We start from the raw sequence: 20,338 nt of genomic DNA, 5'->3' as shown, positions 1-20,338 counted from the left end.
GAGATTGTTAACCATTGTCATAGGGCAACATTTGTAGTAACTGTTAAATGAGAAACTATTTTGTTCTGTAAGCCTTCATCTTAAGTGAGAATGACAGCACAATTGGAAGAGTGTAGTCAATGTCACTGAAGTGTGCACGTAGAAATTTTTGAAATGGTGTATCTTTGGCTGTATGTATTTTCACCAATAAAAAAGGTTGAGAAGTTAGAGGGTTGACATGTTGTGGGGTTGTTAACCAATGTCATAAACCAACATGTGTAGTACTGTTTCTTGAGAAACTATTTGTTCTGTAAGCCTTCACCTGAAGTACAATAAAAAAAAAATAGATTTTGACAATGTGATGGCGTGGAAGTTATTCCTGAGCTTGATGAGAGTATTTTTCAGGGAGTGATATAGCTAAAAGTTTGATTGGCGTGTATTTGAGAAAGAATGAGCTTCCTTCAAGGAAGTAAAAAGTGATAAGAGAACAAAAGACATCCACCGGTCACAGTGTGTGGACCTTGTTTGGATCCTGATTTAAATAAACAGACTATTTAAAAAAATAAAACCCTATGACATTATGAGCTAATTGGAAATTTGAGCACTGTTTGAACACTTACTGGTTATTTGATTATATTAAAGGATTATTGTTAATTTTTTAGATGTGAAAACCATACAATGGTTATAGTTTTTAAAGTCCTTTTATTTCAGAGATACATATTTATGTGTGACATGATATAATATCCAAGGTTTGCATCAAAACAATACAAAGGTGAGAGAAGTAGATGGGAAGAATAAATGAAATAAGATTGGCTATGAGTTACAATTGTTGAAGCTGGGTATTGGGTACATAGAAGTTCATTATACCATTCTTGTATTTTTATATGTATTTTGACATTTTTCTTAATAAAAACAAAGAGAATGGGAAGAGATGAAGCAACTATAGGCAACAGAAAATTAAAACAAGAAAGTACTTTGAATTAGCACATTATAGTTACTTATATAATCCCCTCATCTAACATAAACCAAAAAAAATGTTTTCTTTTTTTAATACAAAATCTTTACACTATCAAATTTCCTAATCCCAAAGATTGGTTCCAAGAAGAATAGAAACATCTTGGTTAAAAGTCTTGTGGGCAAGACTAATGTACACCAGATTATGGATTCTGAATATCCCAGACATCATATAGAGTAATTATCCTTAAAATAAACAGAGATCCAAAACACCTCACTTTTTTATTCTTATTGCATAATTATTCATTTTCCAGTATGTAACACACTAAACTAATACTCTGCAGTTACCTGTTCTGCTTCTTACTTGTCACAAGTGCCTGCGATGGGATGTCAAATGATTACTGACCCTGTCTTCACCTTCTTGGCTTTGCCCTAATGCTGGTTTCACTTCTGTTGGTGAAATTAGAGGAGTAGTCAGCCACTGTTTCAGAGATGTTATTACTGTGACAACCAGTTTCCCACCTTGTTGTTACATGCTGTCCAGTTTTGACTCATAGTGACCCTATGTACAACAGAACAAAATACTGCCCGATTCTGCACCATTCTTATAATCTTTGTTATGTTTGAGCCCATTGTGGTAGCCACTGCATCAATCCGTCTCCTTGAGGGTCTTCCTCTTTTTCACAGACGCTCTACCAACTATGATGTCCTTCTCCAGGGACTGATCCCTCCTGATAACATGTCCAAAGAACATGAGATGAAGTGTCACCATCCTCACTTCTAAGGAGCATTCTGGCTGTACTTCTTCCAAGACAGATTTGTTCATTCTTTGGCCGTCCATGGTATATTCAGTATTCTTTGACAACACCACAATTCAAAGGCGTTAATTCTACTTCTATCTTCCTTATTCATTGTCCAGCTTTTGCATACATATGAGGCGATCGAAAACACCATGGCTTGGGTCAGGCACATTTTAGTCTTCAGCTGACATCTTTGCTTTTAAATAACACTTTAAAGAGACCTTTTGCAGAAGATTTGCCCAATGCAATACATCTTTTGATTTCTTAACTGCTGCTTCCACAAGCGTTGATTGTGGATCCAAGTAAAATTAAATCCTTGACAACTTCAATCTTTTCTCCGTTTATCATGATGTTGCTTATTGGTTCAGTTGTGAGGATTTTTGTTTTCTTTAGTTGAGGTGTAATCCATAGTGAAGCCTGTGGTCTTTGATTTTCATCAGTAAGTGTTTCAAGTCCTCTCCACTTTCAGCAAGCAAGGTTGTGTCATCTGCATAATGCAGGTTGTTAATGAGTCTTCCTCCAATCCTCATGCCCCTTTCTTCTTCATATAGTCTAGCTTCTTGGATTATTTGCTCAGCATATAGATTGAATAGGTATGGTGAAAGGATACAACCCTGACACATACCTTTCCTGACTTTAAACCACTCAGTATCCCTTGTTCTGTTCAAACAACTGCCTCTTGATCTATGTACAGGTTCCTCATGAGCACAATTACATGTTTTTGGAATTCCCATTCTTCGCAATGTTATTCATAATTTGTTATGATCCGTCCAATCAAATACCTTTGCACAGTCAATAAAACACAGGTATACATCTTTCTGGTATTCTCTGCTTTCAGCCAGGTTCCATCTGACATCAGCATTTATATCCCTCTTTGCACGTCCTCTTCTGAATCTGGCTTGAATTTCTGGTGGTTCCCTGTCAATGTACTGCTGCAATTGTTTTTGAATTATCTTCACAAAATTTTACTTGTATGTAGTATTAATGATATTGTTCAATAATTTCCACATTCTATTAGCTTACCTTTCTTTGGAATGGGCACAAATATGGATCTCTACGTCGGCTGGCCAGGTAGCTGTCTTCCAAATTTCTTGCCATAGACAAGTCAGCGCTTCCAGCATTACAACCATTTATTGAAACATCTCGATTGGTATTCCATCAATTCCTGGAGCCTTGTTTTTCTCCAGTGCCTTCAGTGCAGCTTGGACTTCTTCCTTCAATACTGTCAGTTCTTGATGATATGCTATCTACTGAAATGTTTGAACATTTCTCTTTGATACGGCGGCTCATGTGTTTCTTCCATCTTCTTTTGATGTTTCCTGCATCATTCAATTTTTTTACCATAGAATCCTTGAATATTACAACTTGATGCAATATTTTTTCTTCAGTTCTTTCAGCTTGAGAAATGTGTTCTTCCTTTTTGGTTTTCTAACTCCAAGTCCTTGCATATTTTATTATAATACTTTGTCTTCAGGAGTCGCCCTTTGAAATCTTCAGTTAAGCTCCTTTACTTCACTATTTCTTCCATTTCCCACTTATATAATACTATTTAAAAATTTTTAATGAATTAAATATAAAGATCTGAATACAGAAAACTAGCAGGAAACAGAACAATACAACAAGGATTGAAACAAAAATTACATTTCAAAATTATACTTGAATAGAGGGAGATCAGTGGAATAGATGCTTTTGAATTATGGTGTTGGTGAAGAATATTGAATATATCATGGACTTCCACGAGAACGAACAAATCTGTCTTGGAAGAAGTACAGCCAGAATGCTCCTTAGAAGCAAATGGTAAGACTTCGTCTCATATACTTCGGACATTTTATCAGGATTGACTGGTCCCTGGGGAAGGACATCATGCTTGGTAAAGCAGAGGATCAGCAAAAAAGAGGAAGACTCTCGACTAGATGGATTGACACAGTGGCTGCAACAATGGGCTCAAACATAGCAACAATTGTGAGGATGACACAGGACTCGGTAATGTTTCATTCTGTTGTACGTAGGGTCGCTATGAGTCAGAATTGACTCAGCGGGACCTAACAACAACAGTCTCTTTCCTAATCCTTTTTGCAGCTCATGTTTTTCATTGGGATCACTGTGATGGGAAGTCCAACTGCTCAAGACCTTTATTAATGACCCTCAGAAATGTCTTAATCAGGACAAGACAACACTTCAATTATATTTAACCTAAGGGCACACTGTACTCTAGATGGAGAGATTACCCCATATTCTATTTCTCCTCTCAAGTACTTGTCTGAGTTGCTTAGCCAGACTCTTAGAAACAGATACATAATTTGCGTGAAGCATCAGCCTAACTGCAGCCACTCAATGCCAGAAATAATAAATGTGTGCCATATATTCAGCATTCCAGAGGGTCAAGAGGATACATAAGACTAACACAGCATCATCCCCTACAACCATAAAATCAAGATGAAAGTACTACAGCTGTTTATTGTAAGATAAGTGACTGTTCCTTAATCAATACCATGCCCAACCAAAAGTAAAATTTCCCTACCCTAAATTTAGCATTATCTAGAAAAGGAAAGGAGCCCTGGTGGTGCAGTGGTTAAGAGCTCGGCTGTTAACCAGAAGGTTGGCAGTTCAAATTCACTAGCAACTCCTTGGAAGCCCTATGGGGCAGTTCTACTCTGTCCTATGAGGTTGCTGTGAGTCAGAATCAACTGGATGGCAATGGGGGTTTTTTTGGTTTTAGGAGGGGAAAGGGATGGACAGATAAAACAGAGGAGAGAAAAAGATTTTTCACTTTCAACTTTGCCAGAGTGACAGTCAATCCATGCAAACTTCATCCAGTATGAATTTAAAATTCACAATGCCAGAATTTCACATTGGGAAACTTTAATTGGTCTACCATGGGCTCCTCCTCCAAATCTTGCAGAAGCCCAAACTTGTCCTTAGCTTCCTGCTGTTACTATCAGTTCTTCCCAAACCTGTGTCCTTGGGGGTCAAGTGAAAAACAGCATGATCCTGTTCTTTGCTTCTCTCCAACCTTACTTACCCTCAGCTTTTTAAGTCCTTGGCCTTTGTTAACCTGTACTTCTCTGTGGCAGTTCAAAAATCCCTTTTCTCCTCTCATTCTCTTGCTGCAGCAGAACTTGACTTCCTCTGGGCAAACATACCAGTCTCTTAGTTCAAGCTAAGATGCAAGATAAAGAGAGAAAACAGGATGGAGTGGCACCCACAAGAGTCGGCCATACTCAGTGCTTTTTTGAGATGGCCCTATCCAGGCGTTAGAAACGAATACCAGCAGAAGATCATACTAACCAGAGGAATGATAAAAATGTAAGAGCACACAGGAGTACTACCCACAGGAAATGCAGCTGCCTCTGCAGTTTAAGGTGATTCTAGCAAAGAACAGGTCCTGCCAACTGCACAGGGGGTGTTGCCCTCTATGTCTTAGCTGGTTGTGCAATTTGAAGAACCCTATTCTCTCCACATAGAACTTGGTCTTACAAATCCCAGCCCTACAAACTCAGCAGTCTCTTCTATTGCAAAGTGACCTGCTGTCCACACAGGACTATACCTATAAGAATGGCAGTTGAGGCACCAGACAAACCTGACCTGCACATGAATCCCATTATCTGTTAAGATGGTTCTTGATGCTGGTAACACATTAGAATTACCTGGGAGTTGAAGGGGGCAAGGGAGGTTTTAAAAAATGACTGATGCCAAAGGTTCATCTTAAGAAATTCAAATTATTATTAGTCTAGAGTAGGCCTGGAGCCCTGGTGGCGTAGTGGTTAAGAGCTTGGCTGTTAACCAAAAAGTTGACAGTTCAAATCCACCAGCCGCTCTTTGGAAACCATGTGGGGCAGTTCTGCTCTGTCCTATAGGATTGCTATGAGTTGGAATCGACTCAAGGGCAAAAGGTTTTTTTTTTTTTTTTGGTAGAGTAGACCCGGGTATCACTATTTTCTAAAAGTACCCAGATGATTCTGATGACTTCATAACCACTGGTCCAATAGGATATCCTGTCAGTTCCACTAAAGCTATTGCTCAGTAAGTCAAAATTTGTGATTTCTGTTTGAAGTCAGGCCTCTCCCAGTGCGGGAGCTATAGTCTCTACAATGAGCTCTTACTCCCCAAAATCCAGTCCCTTTTTTGTTTACTCGCTCAAGCTGCCAGAGCTTTGCCCGATAGAGCATGAAAGATGGAAGAACCCCTGAACTCTACGTGCCTGATTCTCCCCTGCCTCGCCACAGATCTTCTCCGTGCGTGATACAGCTTTTTTTCCGCACAGTTGAAAGCTTCCCCAGCTGATTCATAGCCCTTATTTTCCTCCTCAACCTGTCAAGCTATATCCACAAAGAACAGTGTAGCTATTGTGGCCATCACATTTGGGTTCCCATTCCCTTGAGGAGTCAATAATGAAATGAAAACAAAACAAACAACCAAAAAAAAAAAACAGCTTCCCCAACCTTTGTTGAATTCAGAAGTGCTCTGAACTTCTACTTTTGTAATAGGCACACTACTTGATATAAATTGGTCATGATGATCTCCTCCACTGAATTGTAAGTGCCACAAAAACTGGAACAGTGCTTAATACTTGGTAGGTGCTCAGTAAATGTTTGCTTGATAAATGAATGAACAAACAAATAAACAACAGAGAAGAAGAGGAGTTGTTTCCTTGGTAGGAGTGGAACAGAAGTAGTCATGCTTCAATGTTAGGGCCAGTATTTAACATGGATAATTGGAACCACAAGCATAGGAATAAATGAATCTGAGGATCAATGGAGCAGAGCTTACAATCTCACCCAAAAACTCCACAGTTGTTCTTTTTCTGTACTCAAGCACAGCCTTACTTCTTTTCAAGGCACCTAAACATTTGCCATCTCCTTGTACTCCATTTCTTCTTTTCCTCTTAGACCTCCCACGTAGCAGAGACCTGATTGTTCCAAAGTGCTCTGTTCTGCCTGCTTAGCCTTTACCATTTTCCAGCTCAGCAGCAGCCTAGTTGTTATGCCCCTTCTTACAATAACAGTGGGAACTCTTTCCGGCTCTACAGCATAGTTTAAGAGAGATTAGTTAAATGTTCAGTAAGTCCTTCCCTACTCATTTTCTGACTTCCACGATGTTTAGAAAGTACTGAAAGCTAAGACTGCTTATCCGCAAGGCCTTTGTCTTAGAGTTACTTAGAATTCTAAGCCTAAATAGTAATTGCAGTGCTGCATACAGGAGAAGAGAGCCAGGATGCTTCAGTAATCATATGGTACCAGGAACTGTGCTGCCTGCACATGGTTCAGGGCAGATGGATCAGTTCTTAAGGACTGGAGTTCAAAAAGAAAGAAGTGAGAAGAATGAGATGAAGACTAACTCACAGTTTCACTCTAGCTCACTTGACACCTTTTGAAATACAGGTTCACTATTTCCTTTGAACATTAATTACTATTAAGGATTCCCATCTGGTGACTCTAAAAGAGTATAGGATTTGAAACATCATCAGCCAGTTGAATCTCTATTAAGGGGCACTGCAGAGCATGATGGAGAAGAGAGGTGGGGCCAGCAGTATTGAGATCCACTTATATGAATTGTTTTGAAGACTGCTAAGATCCCAGTTTCCAGCAACATCTATTCCACCTACTGACTGGCACCTTTATCCTTTTGGCTTAAGATAGTGTTTCTCAAAGTATTGTCCATGGATTACCTGTATTAAAATCTTCTAGGGGTGTTGGTTTAAAAAAAAAAGCACATTTCTGAACCCCAGATCAATAAAGTAGAATCCCTGAAGGTGAGATCTTGAACTTACCCTGACCAAACCACTCAGGTGATTTCATTTGAGTCCTGCAGTCTATGTTGCTGGCGTGACGCTTTGCTAACTATTAAGGTTCAAGACCCCTAAGAAGCAATAACATTGTGAGCAGTTATTAGTCATTGTCCTTGAGGAATCTGAGAGCAGGTTTTGATAGAAGAATTGAAAATAACTTAAGGGCACAAATATCCAAGGAGGAAGAAAGGGACACTACCAAGAGGAAGGAATAGAGGTAGAGTGGCAAAGGAGCCAAAGAAAAACATCTTTAATTCATAATTTTGCCCCAAAACATAATTTAATTTTGTCAACTAAATAATGCCAAATGACCATAGTCATTTGGCATAGTTTAGTTCAGTCCAATATATTGAGCCTCTATCACATACCAGACACTAGGAATAAAAGTAATCAAACAGAGTCACTGTCCTAGAGGAATTTACAGTTTAGGAGAGGAAGAAGGCTCTTAAGTGGGTAATTTAAATAAATGTGGTAAGGCCAAAAATAGAGATTCACACAGGAAACTTTGGGGGCTGAAAAGAAAGACCCCTTACCTAGGCTTAAAGTGTCAAGGACACCTCCTAGAGAAAATGAGCAGGAGAGTAAGTAGAAATTAGGCAGGTGAAGGTGCTGGTGTTGAGGAGGAACTCAAGGGGGGGCCAGGAACTACAGGGGAAATGGAACCTGTTCCCAACAGAGGGCAGTCTGCACAAACAAAGGCCCAGATCATGAGGCAGTACTGCACATCAGAGGACTGACCAGCAGTTGAGGGCTGCTTTATCATAAAGTGCAAGAAATGGGGAATGGTAATCAATGATCTTGGATAAGGAGACATCGGCCAAATCAGGAAGATATTTGTGTGTCTTGACAACTTTTTCAAAGTCCTGTTGTGCTCGGAATCTAAAAGTCTTCCTGGATCAGTCCTTCAAATTTATTCCAAGTTTGTGGCTTCAAACTGTTCATTGTGGTTGCTCCAAAAATATAACCACTTTATAGGCTCTCTCTGGGACATGGTGCCTGGAATTACAGTAACTAATACGTAGACCATAATATCAAAAGTTGTACAATATAGATTTGAGAATGTTTTGACTATCATTGGAAGGAAACATACAAATTAGTAACATTAGTGACCTCTGGAGAGGGAGCCTGGGGAACAGGTGGGAAGAATTACTTCGCACTGTTACCTGTTTATACTATGAATTTTTTACCATGTGTATTTATTTCCTATTCCAAAAGTATAAAAGAGAACTAAAGGTATACATTGAGTCCGTAGCTTAAAGAAGTTGTTTCTCAGCATATGAGTTATACTAAAAGCAAATTAATGATGCATCAATATAACAGTGACAGCAATAGTTTTGTCTTTGACAGCCTGAGGAAAAAAAGGGATTGGGGAGATCTTTTGTATGTCCTCTATAACTTTGGCCCTTTATTTTTTCCCAGTTTGCAGCTCATCTTGTGAAGATGAAATATCCAAGAATCTGTATTCTAGATGGTGGCATTAATAAGATCAAGCCAACAGGCCTCCTCACCGTCCCATCTCCTCAAATATGAAGAACCAAGAGTATGGCTGTCGAAAGGATAGAAGGGCCTGAGCACGCAGCAGCACCGCTCTTCACAGCCATGCTACTCTAACGCAGAAGGAGACATCCAGATTGTTGCGTTTCAGTAAAGCTTTCTTGTGAGACATTTTTATTTTAACTCTCATGATCCAAATGTTCAGCTATCCAGGCAACAAACTTGACTGTGCATGTATTGCTGAAAGAATTTTCTTAGCAGTGAAATCCGATCAGGTATTTTTACCACACTGCCACACAAAGCCAGAGGAATTTAGCTGACAAGGTAAATTTAGCATTATCAAGAAATCCCAGTTGCACTGAAATAGCTGACCTTCATTGCACTGAACAGACAGTCCTAACAAAGGTATTGTTTAGAATTATAGAGTGAATGTGGGCTGGAATCTTCTTCTTTCTATGATAATGAAAAGTAAAAAGCTATTCACAATACATTCCTGATTAATAAATGCTGTATTTGGTAACTCACTTTGCACTCAGACAAGGTGTGTGTGTGTGTGTGTGTGTGTGTGTGTGTGTGTGTGTGTGTGTGTGAGTGCTTAGAGGGAGCAGTTATGCCCATTGCACAAAGTTAGGTAGTAGGTAACCTCCAGAAAAATGAAAGTCAGAAACCATTTATATTAGATAGAATATTTGTTCAGCTCATGTAGCAGAGAAACGCAAAATATGTGTGGCTTAAAGAAATTAGAAATTTATTTCTCTCTCACATAAAAGTCTGAATAATCAATCTAGGATCTAGGGCTAGTATTTTGGCTTCATAACCATTAAGAACTTAGATATCTTCTCTCATTGCTTCACCACACACAGTACATGACTTCCAACTCATGGATGAAGATGGCTTCTCAGTTCCCACCATCTCATCTGCAATCTAGAAAGAGGGGAGGAGGAAGGGAAAAAGAAAGGAAAGGAAAAATATAAGAAAGAAAAAAGCAAGGAAGGAAGAAGAGAAGAGGGCATGCTCCCCCTTCAAAGGCACAAACCAGAAGTTGCATGCACTATTTCTGCTTGTATACATTTGGCCATAATTTAGGCATGTGGCCACATCTAGCTGCAAGAAACACTGAGAATGTCATCTTTGGCTTGGTGGCCATGTACCCAGCTAAAAATTCTAGTACTGTGTGGGAAGAAGAGAACACATATTAAGGGGCAGCTAGAAGCCTCTGCCACATTATTCTCAAAATTAAGTACTATACTCATTGAATTGACACCATTAAGACATTGTTACTGCAATAACGCGGATTGGAGCCACCTGCCACAATAGCCAATTCTGAGACAGCGGTGAGGTGAGTAGCAAGAGGTTTATTATATATCAATATATAGGAGACAGAGGGGAATAGATTCTTCAAAAAAACTCATCTCCCCAACTGGAGATTGGCTGAAGGCTTTTATAGGGACAGGATCATGGGTCTTAGAAGTTTGTGTTATTTCCCGCTTGAGATGGTCATGTCTCAAATGAGTTAATGTTTTACTGGTATTCTTGGGGGTTATCTGGCGACATCCTGGTTTTCTTGTCACAAGATGGGTGCTTTGTTCGGTTTTTCATCCTCAGATCATTATCACTTGTTTTCCACCCTCCAAGGAGGAACATCGGTTAATCTTAAACCTTTTGTAGACACTGGGACCAGAGGGAAAGACAAGATCATGAGACAACGTGGCGGTTAGCAATGGGGAGTAAATAATAGTGAGCCAGCCCTATGCAGCCTCTTCCAACATGTCATCCTTTTATGTGTTACAAAAAAAGAAAAAAATGCAGCCAAATAAACTGTGACATACCATAAATTATACGGTGCATCTCTACTTCAGAAATGTGAAAAAAATATACATCTTAAAATTATTGAAAAACAGTATATATTTTTTACTATCTTCAATTTGTTTTAACTAAAAAGTATTCATTCATCTTTAATTTATGTTCCTCTTCAGTGCTAGGACTACCTAAGCAGGCATTTCAATGAAAAGCCTCAACTTAACTTTCTCAACCATAGTTTTGTTGTTTTTATTGCTGTTGTTGTTTGTTTTATTTTGTTGCGTCTATTTTTTTATTGAGATATATTTCACATACTGTACCATCAAATTCACCCTTTTAAAGTGTACAGTTCAATGGTTTTTAGTATATTCACAAAATTATGCAACCCTCACTATTATCTAATTCCAGAACAATTCCATTACCCAAGAAAGAAACTGTGTACCTATTGGGAATCATTCCCCATCACCCTATCCCCAGGTCTTTGATTTAATTTTTGTACATGGTGTGAGATAGGCATTCAACATCATTCTTTTGTATGTGAATATCTAATTGTTCCAGGAGTCATGTTGCTTTATTTGAATTTTTCAATTAAATTATATTCAGACATTCAACAAGTATGTTTTGAATTAACTATAATGCACAAAACACTGGTATAACTAAAGGTTTTATCATCCTATGACTCTGACATAGCATACAAAGAAAAAATGTAAGAATTAATGAGAAAATAAAATTTTACCAAGAGTTCTCTAATATCATTTTTGAACCATTATCTGCCCTCGTTTGGGAACTATTAACTCCTCCTGCCTTGTCAATTACTATTCTTTTTCTTCAGTCTTTGATTACTTACCTGACTTCATAGCCAGAATGCAGCGCTGTTGACCATTTTGAAAAGAGTAGTTCTGAGTCTTAATTGTGCCTTACTGAGACAGAAGAGGAGAGGGATGGAAGGGAGGGGATTTAATTGAATGGAGTGGTAGATAGGAAGAGGGGATGAAGACATGAGTGTTGTCAGGTGGGCTATGTGAGAAGATAATTGTAGCCAACCTCCCTCTAAACTATTTTGCCTTTGATGTTTCTTAAAACAATACATTTAGGCTTATTTTTTTAATGGACATTTTTAAAACATGCAAATTATAAGTAATATTTAATATTCTCTGTAAACCCTGGTGGCGTAGTGGTTAAGAGCCACAGCTGCTAACCAAAAGGTCGGCAGTTCGAATCCACCATGTACTTCTTAGAAACCCTATGGGGCACTTCTTCCCTGTCCTATAGGGCCCCTATGAGTCAGAATCAACTGGGCAGCAACAGGTTTGGTTTTCTGTTTTTTATTTAATATTCTCAACAGTAAAATAAGAGCACACCACACTGCCACGTTTATATGCATTGCATGTTATCCCATGGCAGATGACCTCAACAATGTTGGCCTCAACAACTATTTGTTGAATAAACCCACATAATCATGATTTATAGAAGTACTTATTAATATATTACTGATCTCTATTAGTACTGTGTGTTTCTGACATTAGCAGTCTATTCCCTCTACCTGGAATGCCCTTACTGTCACCACCAACCAGCCCCATACACACACACACACTCACATTCATTCATTTTTCATAATCCAGTTCCAGTGGCATCTCCTCCAGCACCCCTTCTCTGATTTCCCTATGCTTCATTAAGTGCCTCAAATCTATCAAAGTAGTCCATTCATACTTCTATTAGACTTATATCACTTTGCAATTATCTCCTCACTTCTAGAGCCCGTATTAAAATATAAGTTACTTTAAGGTCAGGGGCCATAAGTTATACCACTCATTATCTTTAGCAACTCACTACATTGGAGATGCTCAGTAAATGAAAAATCAAATGGAAACTCTAGCTTTAGATACCTTTGGTATCTTTTTAGAATCTGTATGAATGGAGAAAAATTTAAAACAGGCTATGGTAAATTTTTGCAAGTGCCGAAGTTTATCTTGTATCAATGGTGTATAAGTAAATTATAATTCCAATTCACTGAGTGAAGAAAAAATCTCTAAATTTCCATCCAGCTCTAAAATTTTATAATTCTAGAGGTTGGAACAGATGACTTCCTGTAACATGCAATCTAAGCTAGTTATATCCCCTCTCCAAAATATGGAAATGCTTGATTAAAAATGAATATAAAAAAAGTCTAATACTTAACTAAGGTTGAAATAAAGGAACAGAAATCCCTTGATGTCAGAAATGAAGAGGAACTGAAAGTCACTGCTACCTGGCAATAAGATATTGATATAAGCCCTGTTGTTTTTGTTAGGTGCCGTCAAGTCGGTTCCAACTCATAGCAACACTATGCACCACAGAACGAAACACTGCCTGGTCCTGCGCCATGCTCACAATCGTGGTTATGCTGGAGCCCATTGTTGCAGCCACTGCGTCAATCCATCTCCTTGAGGGTCTTCCTCTTTTTTGCTGACCCTCTACCAAGCTTGATGTCCTTCTCCAGGGACTGATCCCTCCTGACAACATGTCCAAAGTATGTAAGACGTAGTCTCGCCATCCTTCCTTCTGGTTGTACTTCTGGTTGTACTTCTGGTCGTACTTCTTCCAAAACACATTTGTTCGGTCTTTTGGCAGTCCAGGGTATATTCAATATTCTTTGCCAACACCACAATTCAAAGGCATCAATTCTTTTTCAGTCTTTCTTATTCATTGTCCAGCTTTCGCATGCGTATGATGCGAAAGAAAATACCATGGCTTGGGTCAGGCGCACCTTAGTCTTCAAGGCGACATCTTTGCTTTTCAACACTTTAAAGAGGTCTTTTGCAGCAGATTTGCCCAATGCAATGTGTCTTTTGATTTCCTGACTGCTGCTTCCATGGGTGTTGATTGTGGATCCAAGTAAAATGAAATCCTTAACAACTTCAATCTTTTCTCCGTTTATCATGATGTTGCTTATTGGTTCAGTTGTGAGGATTTTTGTTTTCCTTATGTTGAGGTGTAATCCATACTGAAGGCTGTGGTCTTTGAACTACATCAGTAAGTGCTTCAAGTCCTCTTCACTTTCAGCAAGCAAGGTTGTGTCATCTGCATATCACACGTTGTTAATGAGTCTTCCTCCAATCCTGATGCCCCTTTCTTCTTCATATAGTCCAGCTTCTCAGATTATTTGCTCAGCATACAGATTGAACAGGTATGGTGAAAGGATGCAACCCTGACGCACACCTTTCCTGACTCTAAACCACTCAGTATCCTCTTGTTCTGTCCAAACAACTGCCTCTTGGTCTATGTACAGGTTCCTCATGAGCACAATTAAGTGTTCTGGAATTCCCATTCTTCGCAATGTTATCCCTAATTTGTTCCTATTGACACAAAGGAATGCCTTTGCATAATCATTAAAACAGAGGTAAACATCTTTCTGGTTTTCTCTGCTTTCAGCCAGGATCCATCTGACATCAGCAATGAAATCCCTGGTTCCACGTCCTCTTCTAAATCTGGCCTGAATTTCTGGCAGTTCCCTGTCAACATACTGCTGCAGCTGCTTTTGAATGATCTTCAGCAAAATTTTACTTGCATATGATATTGTTCGATAATTTCCACATTCAGTTGGATCACCTTTCTTGGGAATAGGCATAAATATGGATCTCTTCCAGTCGGTTGGCCAGGTAGCTGTCTTTCAAATTTCTTGGCATAGACGAGTGAGCACTTCCAGCGCTGCATCCATTTGTTAAAATATCTCAGTTGATATTCCATCAATTCCTGGAGCCTTGTTTTTTGCCAAGGCTTTCAGTGCAGCTTGGACTTCTTCCTTCAATACCATTGGTTCTTGATCATATGCTACCTCTTGAAATGGTTGAATGTCAACCAGTTCCTTTTGGTATAATGACTCTGGGTATTCCTTCCATCTTCTTTCGATGCTTCCTGCATCGTTTAATATTTTCCCCATGGAATTCTTCACTATTGCAACTTGAGGCTTGAATTTTTTCTTCAGTTCTTTAAGCTTGAGGAATGCCGAGCATGTTCTTCCGTTTTGGTTTTCTATCTCCAGCTCTTTGCACATGTCATTATAATAATTTACTTTGTCTTCTCAAGCCACCCTTTGAAATCTTCTGTTCAATTCTTTTATTTCATCATTTCTTCATTTTGCTTTAGTTACTCAATGTTCAAGAACAAGTTTCAGAGTCTCTTCTGACATCCATTTTGGTCTTTTTTTTCTTTCCTGTCTTTTTAATGACCTCTTGCTTTCTTCATGTATGATGTCCTTGATGTCATTCCACAAGTCGTCTGGTCTTCAATCATTAGTGTTTAATGTATCAAATCTATTTTTGAGATGGTCTCTAAATTCAGGTGGGATATACTCAAGGTCATACTTTGGCTCGTGTGGACTTGTTCTAATTTCAGTTTCAACTTGAGCTTGCGTATGAGCAATTGATGGTCTGTTCTGCAGTCAGCCCCTGGCCTTGTTCTGACTGATGCTATTGAGCTTTTCCATTGTCTCTTTCCACAGATGTAGTCAGTTTGATTCCTGTGTATTCTATCCCGCGAGGCCCATGTGTATAGTCACTGTTTATGTTGGTGAAAAAGGTATTTGCAATGAAGAAGTCATTGGTCTTGCAAAATTCTGTCATGCGATCTCCGGCATAACTTCTATCAGCAAGGCCATATTTTCCAACTACTGATCCTTCTTCGTTTCCAGCTTTCACATTCCAGTCACCAGTAATTATCAATGCATCCTGATTGCATATTCGATCAATTTCAGACTGAAAAAGTTGGTAAAAATCTTCAGTGTCTTCATCTTTGGCCTTAGAGGTTGGTGCATAAATTTGAATAGTAGTCATATTAACTGGTCTTCCTTGTAGGCATATGGATATTATCCTATCACTGACAGTGTTGTACTTCAGGATGGATCTTGAAATGTTCTTTTTGACGATGAATGCAACGCCATTCCTCTTCAAGTTGCTGTTCCCAGCATAGTAGACCATATGGTTGTCTGATTCAAAATTGCCAATACCAGTCTATTTCAGCTCCCTAATGCCTATGATATCGATGTTTATGCATTCCATTTCATTTTTGACGATTTCCAGTTTTCTTAGATTCATACTTCTTACATTCCATGTTCTGATTATTAATGGATGTTTGCAGCTGTTTCTTCTCATTTTGAGTCATGCCACATCAGCAAATGAAGGTCCCCAAAGCTTGACTCCATCCACTTCATTAAGGTCGACTCTACTTTGAGGAAGCGGCTCTTTCCCAATTGTGTTTTGAGTGCCTTCCAACCTGAGGGGCTCATCTTCCAGCACTATATCAGACAGTGTTCTGCTGCTATTCATAAGGTTTTCACTGGCTAATTCTTTTCAGAAGTAGACTGCCAGGTCCTTCTTCTTAGCCTGACTTAGTCTGGAAGCTCAGCTGAAACCTGTCCACCATGGGTGACCCTGCTGGTATCTGAATACTGGTGGCATAGCTTCCAGCATCACAGCAACAAACAAGCCCCCACAGTATGACAAACTGACAGACACATGGGGGATAAGCCCTAGTAACTGGGATTTTAATATGCACACAAGAATAGAAGACATACCCTTGTTCTTCTGGGTAGGGAGTTGGAATTAAATTATTTTAAAAACTGGTATCCTCAAAAAACTTTGCTCCATGAAATGACTAGAAGTAACTTCCTACTAAATCAGGGAAGCTACAGAGGAGATTACCATCAAACTGGCATTTAAGTGACAAAAAACAAATCTCCTGTTGTAGACAGATGAAGGTTTCAGTGGAAGGCTGAGTCCAAACGCGTTGCCATCGAGTCAATTCCGACTCATAGCGACCCTATATGACAGAGTAGAACTGCCCCATAGGGTTACCAAGGAGCAACTGGTAGATTCAAACTGCCGACCTTTTGGTTAGCAGCCGTAGCTCTTAACCACTACGCCACCAGGGTTTCCAGAAGGCTGAGTAAGTTCCCAGATTAGAACAGGATTTAGGGCATGTGTTCATCTGACTATTTAAAAATGAAGCAATGAATTATATAAAACTTTTAGAAAGCATAGATTGTGCCAGATTATTGTTCTACTCCTCTGTTTTCCTCCCTCAAATAGTTGCACACCCAAGAAAAGTACTTCTTTGGAGATTAATATCAAAATTATAGTTAATAGAACAAAGGCAAAGAACCACATGCTTGTATCAGTCTGCACAGAAAAGGCGTTTGACAAAATCTAATACTCTTTCATGAAAAAACATTCACAAAGCTAGGAATAGAAGGTAAATTTTTCAATATGGTAAAGGGCATTTATGAAAAACCCACACCTAACATCATACTCAGACCCCCCTGGTGGCATAGTGGTCAAGAGATACAGCTGCTAACAAAAAGGTCAGCAGTTGGAATCTGCCAGGTGCTCCTTCAAAACCCTATGGGGCAGTTCTACTCTGTCCTATAGGGTCACTATGAGTTGGAATCAACTCGACGGCGACGGGTTTTTTTGTGTTTTGTTTTTTGTTTTTTAACATCATACTCAAAGGAGAAATACTGAGAGCTTTCCCCTTAAGATCGGGAACAAGACAAGGATGCTTGCGCTCACCACTGTTATTCAATATTGTACTGGAGTTCCTAACCTGAGCAATTAGGCAAGAAAAAGAAATAAAAGGTATCCAAATCTGGAAAGAATAAGTAACACTATTCCTTTTTGCCGATAACAGGATCCTACATATAGAAGACCACAAATAATTCACACACACCAAAAAAAAAAAAAAGACAAAAAAAACCTACTAGAGCTAATAAATGAATTCAGCAAAGTGGCAGGATACAAGGTCAACACACAAAAATCAGTTGGGTTTGTATATATCAGCAATCTGAAAAAGAAATTAAGGAAACAATTCCATTTACGATAGTATATAAAAGAATAAAGTACCTGGGAATTAATTTAACCAGGGAGGTGAAAGACTTGTATTCTGAAAAACTAGAAAACATTACTGAAAGAAATTAAAGAGGACCTCAATAAATGGAAGGACATTGCATGTTCATAGACTGGAAGACTTAATATTGTTAATATGTCAATAATACCCAAAGCAATCCATAGATTCAATACAATTCTCATCAAAATTCCAACAGCCTTCTTTGCAGAAATGGAAAAGCCCATCCTCAAAGTTATATGGAACTGCAAGGGACCCCAAAAAGCCAAAGCAGAGAAGAACAAGCTAGGAGAACTCATGCTTTCTGATTTCAAAATGTACTATAAAGCTACAGTTCAAAACAATGTAGTACTGGTATGAGGATAGACATGTAGCCCAGTGGAATATAATTGAGAGTCTAGAAATAAAACCATACATCTATGGTCAATTGATTCTCTACAAGAATACTAAGTCCATTCAATGGGCACAGCATAGTCTTCATTAAATGGTGCTGGCACAACTGAATTTCCACTTGCAAAAAAATAAAGCTGGACCCATAACTCATGTCATATACAAAAATTAATTGAAAATGTATCAAGGACCTAAATGTAAAAACTTAAACCATAACTCTTACAAGAAAACATTGGAGTATTGCTTCGAGATATAATTTTAAACAGTGTATTCTTAAATATAACACAAAAAGCATGAACAACAACAGATAAAACTGATATATTGGACTTCATCAAAATTAAGTACTTGTCAGCGGCAAGGACTAGAAGGCAGGAGGGGACAGGAAAGCTGGTAATAGGGAACTCAAGGTCGAGAAGGTAGAGTATTGACATGTCATGGGTTTGTTAACCAATGTCATAAAACAATATGCGTACTAACTGTTTAATGAGAAATTCTGTAAACCTTCATCCAAAGTACAATTAAAAAAAAGAAAAAAAATTTACGAACTTGTGTGCATCAAATGACTTCATCAACAAAGTGAAGAGACAACCTACGGAATGGGAGAAAACTTTTGGAAACCATGTATCAGATAATGGTTTAATATCCAGATTGTGTAAAGAACTCCTACAACTCAACAACAAAAAGACAACCCAATCAAAAAATGAGCAAAAGACTTGAATAGACATTTCACCAAAAAAGATTAGGAATAACCAACAAGCACATGTAAAGATGCTCAACACCGTTAGTCATTAGTGAAATGAAAATCAAAACCACAATGAGATACCACTTCACTCCCACTAAGATGGCTATAATAAGAAACAAAACGAGCATTGACAAGGATTTGGAGAAATTAGAATCCTCACCCATTGCTAGTGGGATTGCAAAATGGTGCAGTCTCTGTGAAAAACAGTTTGGCAGTTCCTCAAAAAGTTAAACATAGAACTATCATATATGATCCAGCAATTCCACCCTTAGGTATATACCCAAAAGAATTGAAAGCAGGAATGCAAACAGATACTTGTACTACAATGTTCATTGTAGCACTATTCACAGTAGACAAAAGGTGAAGATAACCTAAATATCCATCAACAAATGAATAGATAAGTAAAATGTGGTATGTACACCTGATGGAATATTACTCAGCCATAAAGAAAAATAAAGTTTTGATACATACTACAACATGGATGAACCTTGAAAACATTATACTGAGTGAAATAAGTGAGTTACAAAGGGACAAATATCGTATGATTCCACTTACATGAAATATGTAGAATAGACAAATGTATATAGGCCTAAGTTTATTATCATTACCAGGAGCAGGAGCGGGGGGAAAAGAGGAAGTTATCACTCGGGGGGCACTGAGTTTCTGTTAAGAGTAATGCAACAAATTGGAAATGGGTAGTGGTAATGGTTGTCCAACATGATGAACATAATTAATGTCACTGAATTGTATCTGTAAAAATTATTGAGATGGTAATTTTTTGTTTTATATATATATATATATATATATATATATATATATGCTCACCACAGTAAAAAAAATAATTTTTGAAAATTCTCAGCTCAATAATGATGGAGGTTTGCATAAGAAAACTAGCTTCCTCTGCATTTAGTTCTACAAACAGCACAAATATTTTGCAAGGTTAAAAAAAAAAAAGTTCAAACCGCAAATGTTTTGTTATATATATATATATTGCCACAATAAAAAAAAGAAAAGAATGTTACAGCTTCTCAAAGGGATTTAATGCAGTAGCACTATACAATGAAATTCACTAAAAGGAGAAAAGTTGGTGGATACTTCATTCTGCTATGAGTTGGCATTGACTCCACAGCAACCACCACCACCAACAATTGCATTGTTACACATCTGGCTCTAAATATACCTATAACTAACCAGATAATGGAGTTTTCTTGATAAATATTTATGAAGCTAAAGAATGGAAACAAAAGGATAATATTGACGATAGATTTTTTTTTTTTATGAGTGTTCAGTCCGAAGGCCTAAGACCCTTCACAACTACCAACTTAGATTTTATATGAACAAGTAATGGGGAAGTTACAAACTTTAATAATGGTCTGGCACTTACCACTTAACAGTATATGCAATTGATCACACTCAGCCGTTAGGTTTTGTAATCAAGTTTTATGTCATATAATGTTAGAAACAGTACACATTATAAATCACCTATAAAAAAGTTAACCGTATCTTTTTTTAACT

At 38.2% G+C, this 20,338-nt stretch overlaps 1 protein-coding gene across 1 annotated transcript in view; it reads left to right on the top strand.

The window, feature by feature from the left end:
- The window catches only part of TBCK (TBC1 domain containing kinase), a 273,293-nt gene extending 263,711 nt beyond the window's left edge, over positions 1-9,582 (top strand). The window contains exon 27 of the mRNA XM_023734775.1: positions 8,941-9,582. Coding sequence (XP_023590543.1) covers positions 8,941-9,051 — 111 coding nt within the window. The 3' untranslated portion in view covers positions 9,052-9,582. The remainder of the gene's footprint in view (positions 1-8,940) is intronic.
- Positions 9,583-20,338: the final 10,756 nt, after the last annotated feature.

This window comes from Trichechus manatus, unplaced genomic scaffold, assembly GCF_000243295.1.
Source record: "Trichechus manatus latirostris isolate Lorelei unplaced genomic scaffold, TriManLat1.0 scaffold00071, whole genome shotgun sequence".
NCBI lineage: Eukaryota > Metazoa > Chordata > Mammalia > Sirenia > Trichechidae > Trichechus > Trichechus manatus.
This window is presented reverse-complemented; position numbering and strand designations above follow the sequence as displayed.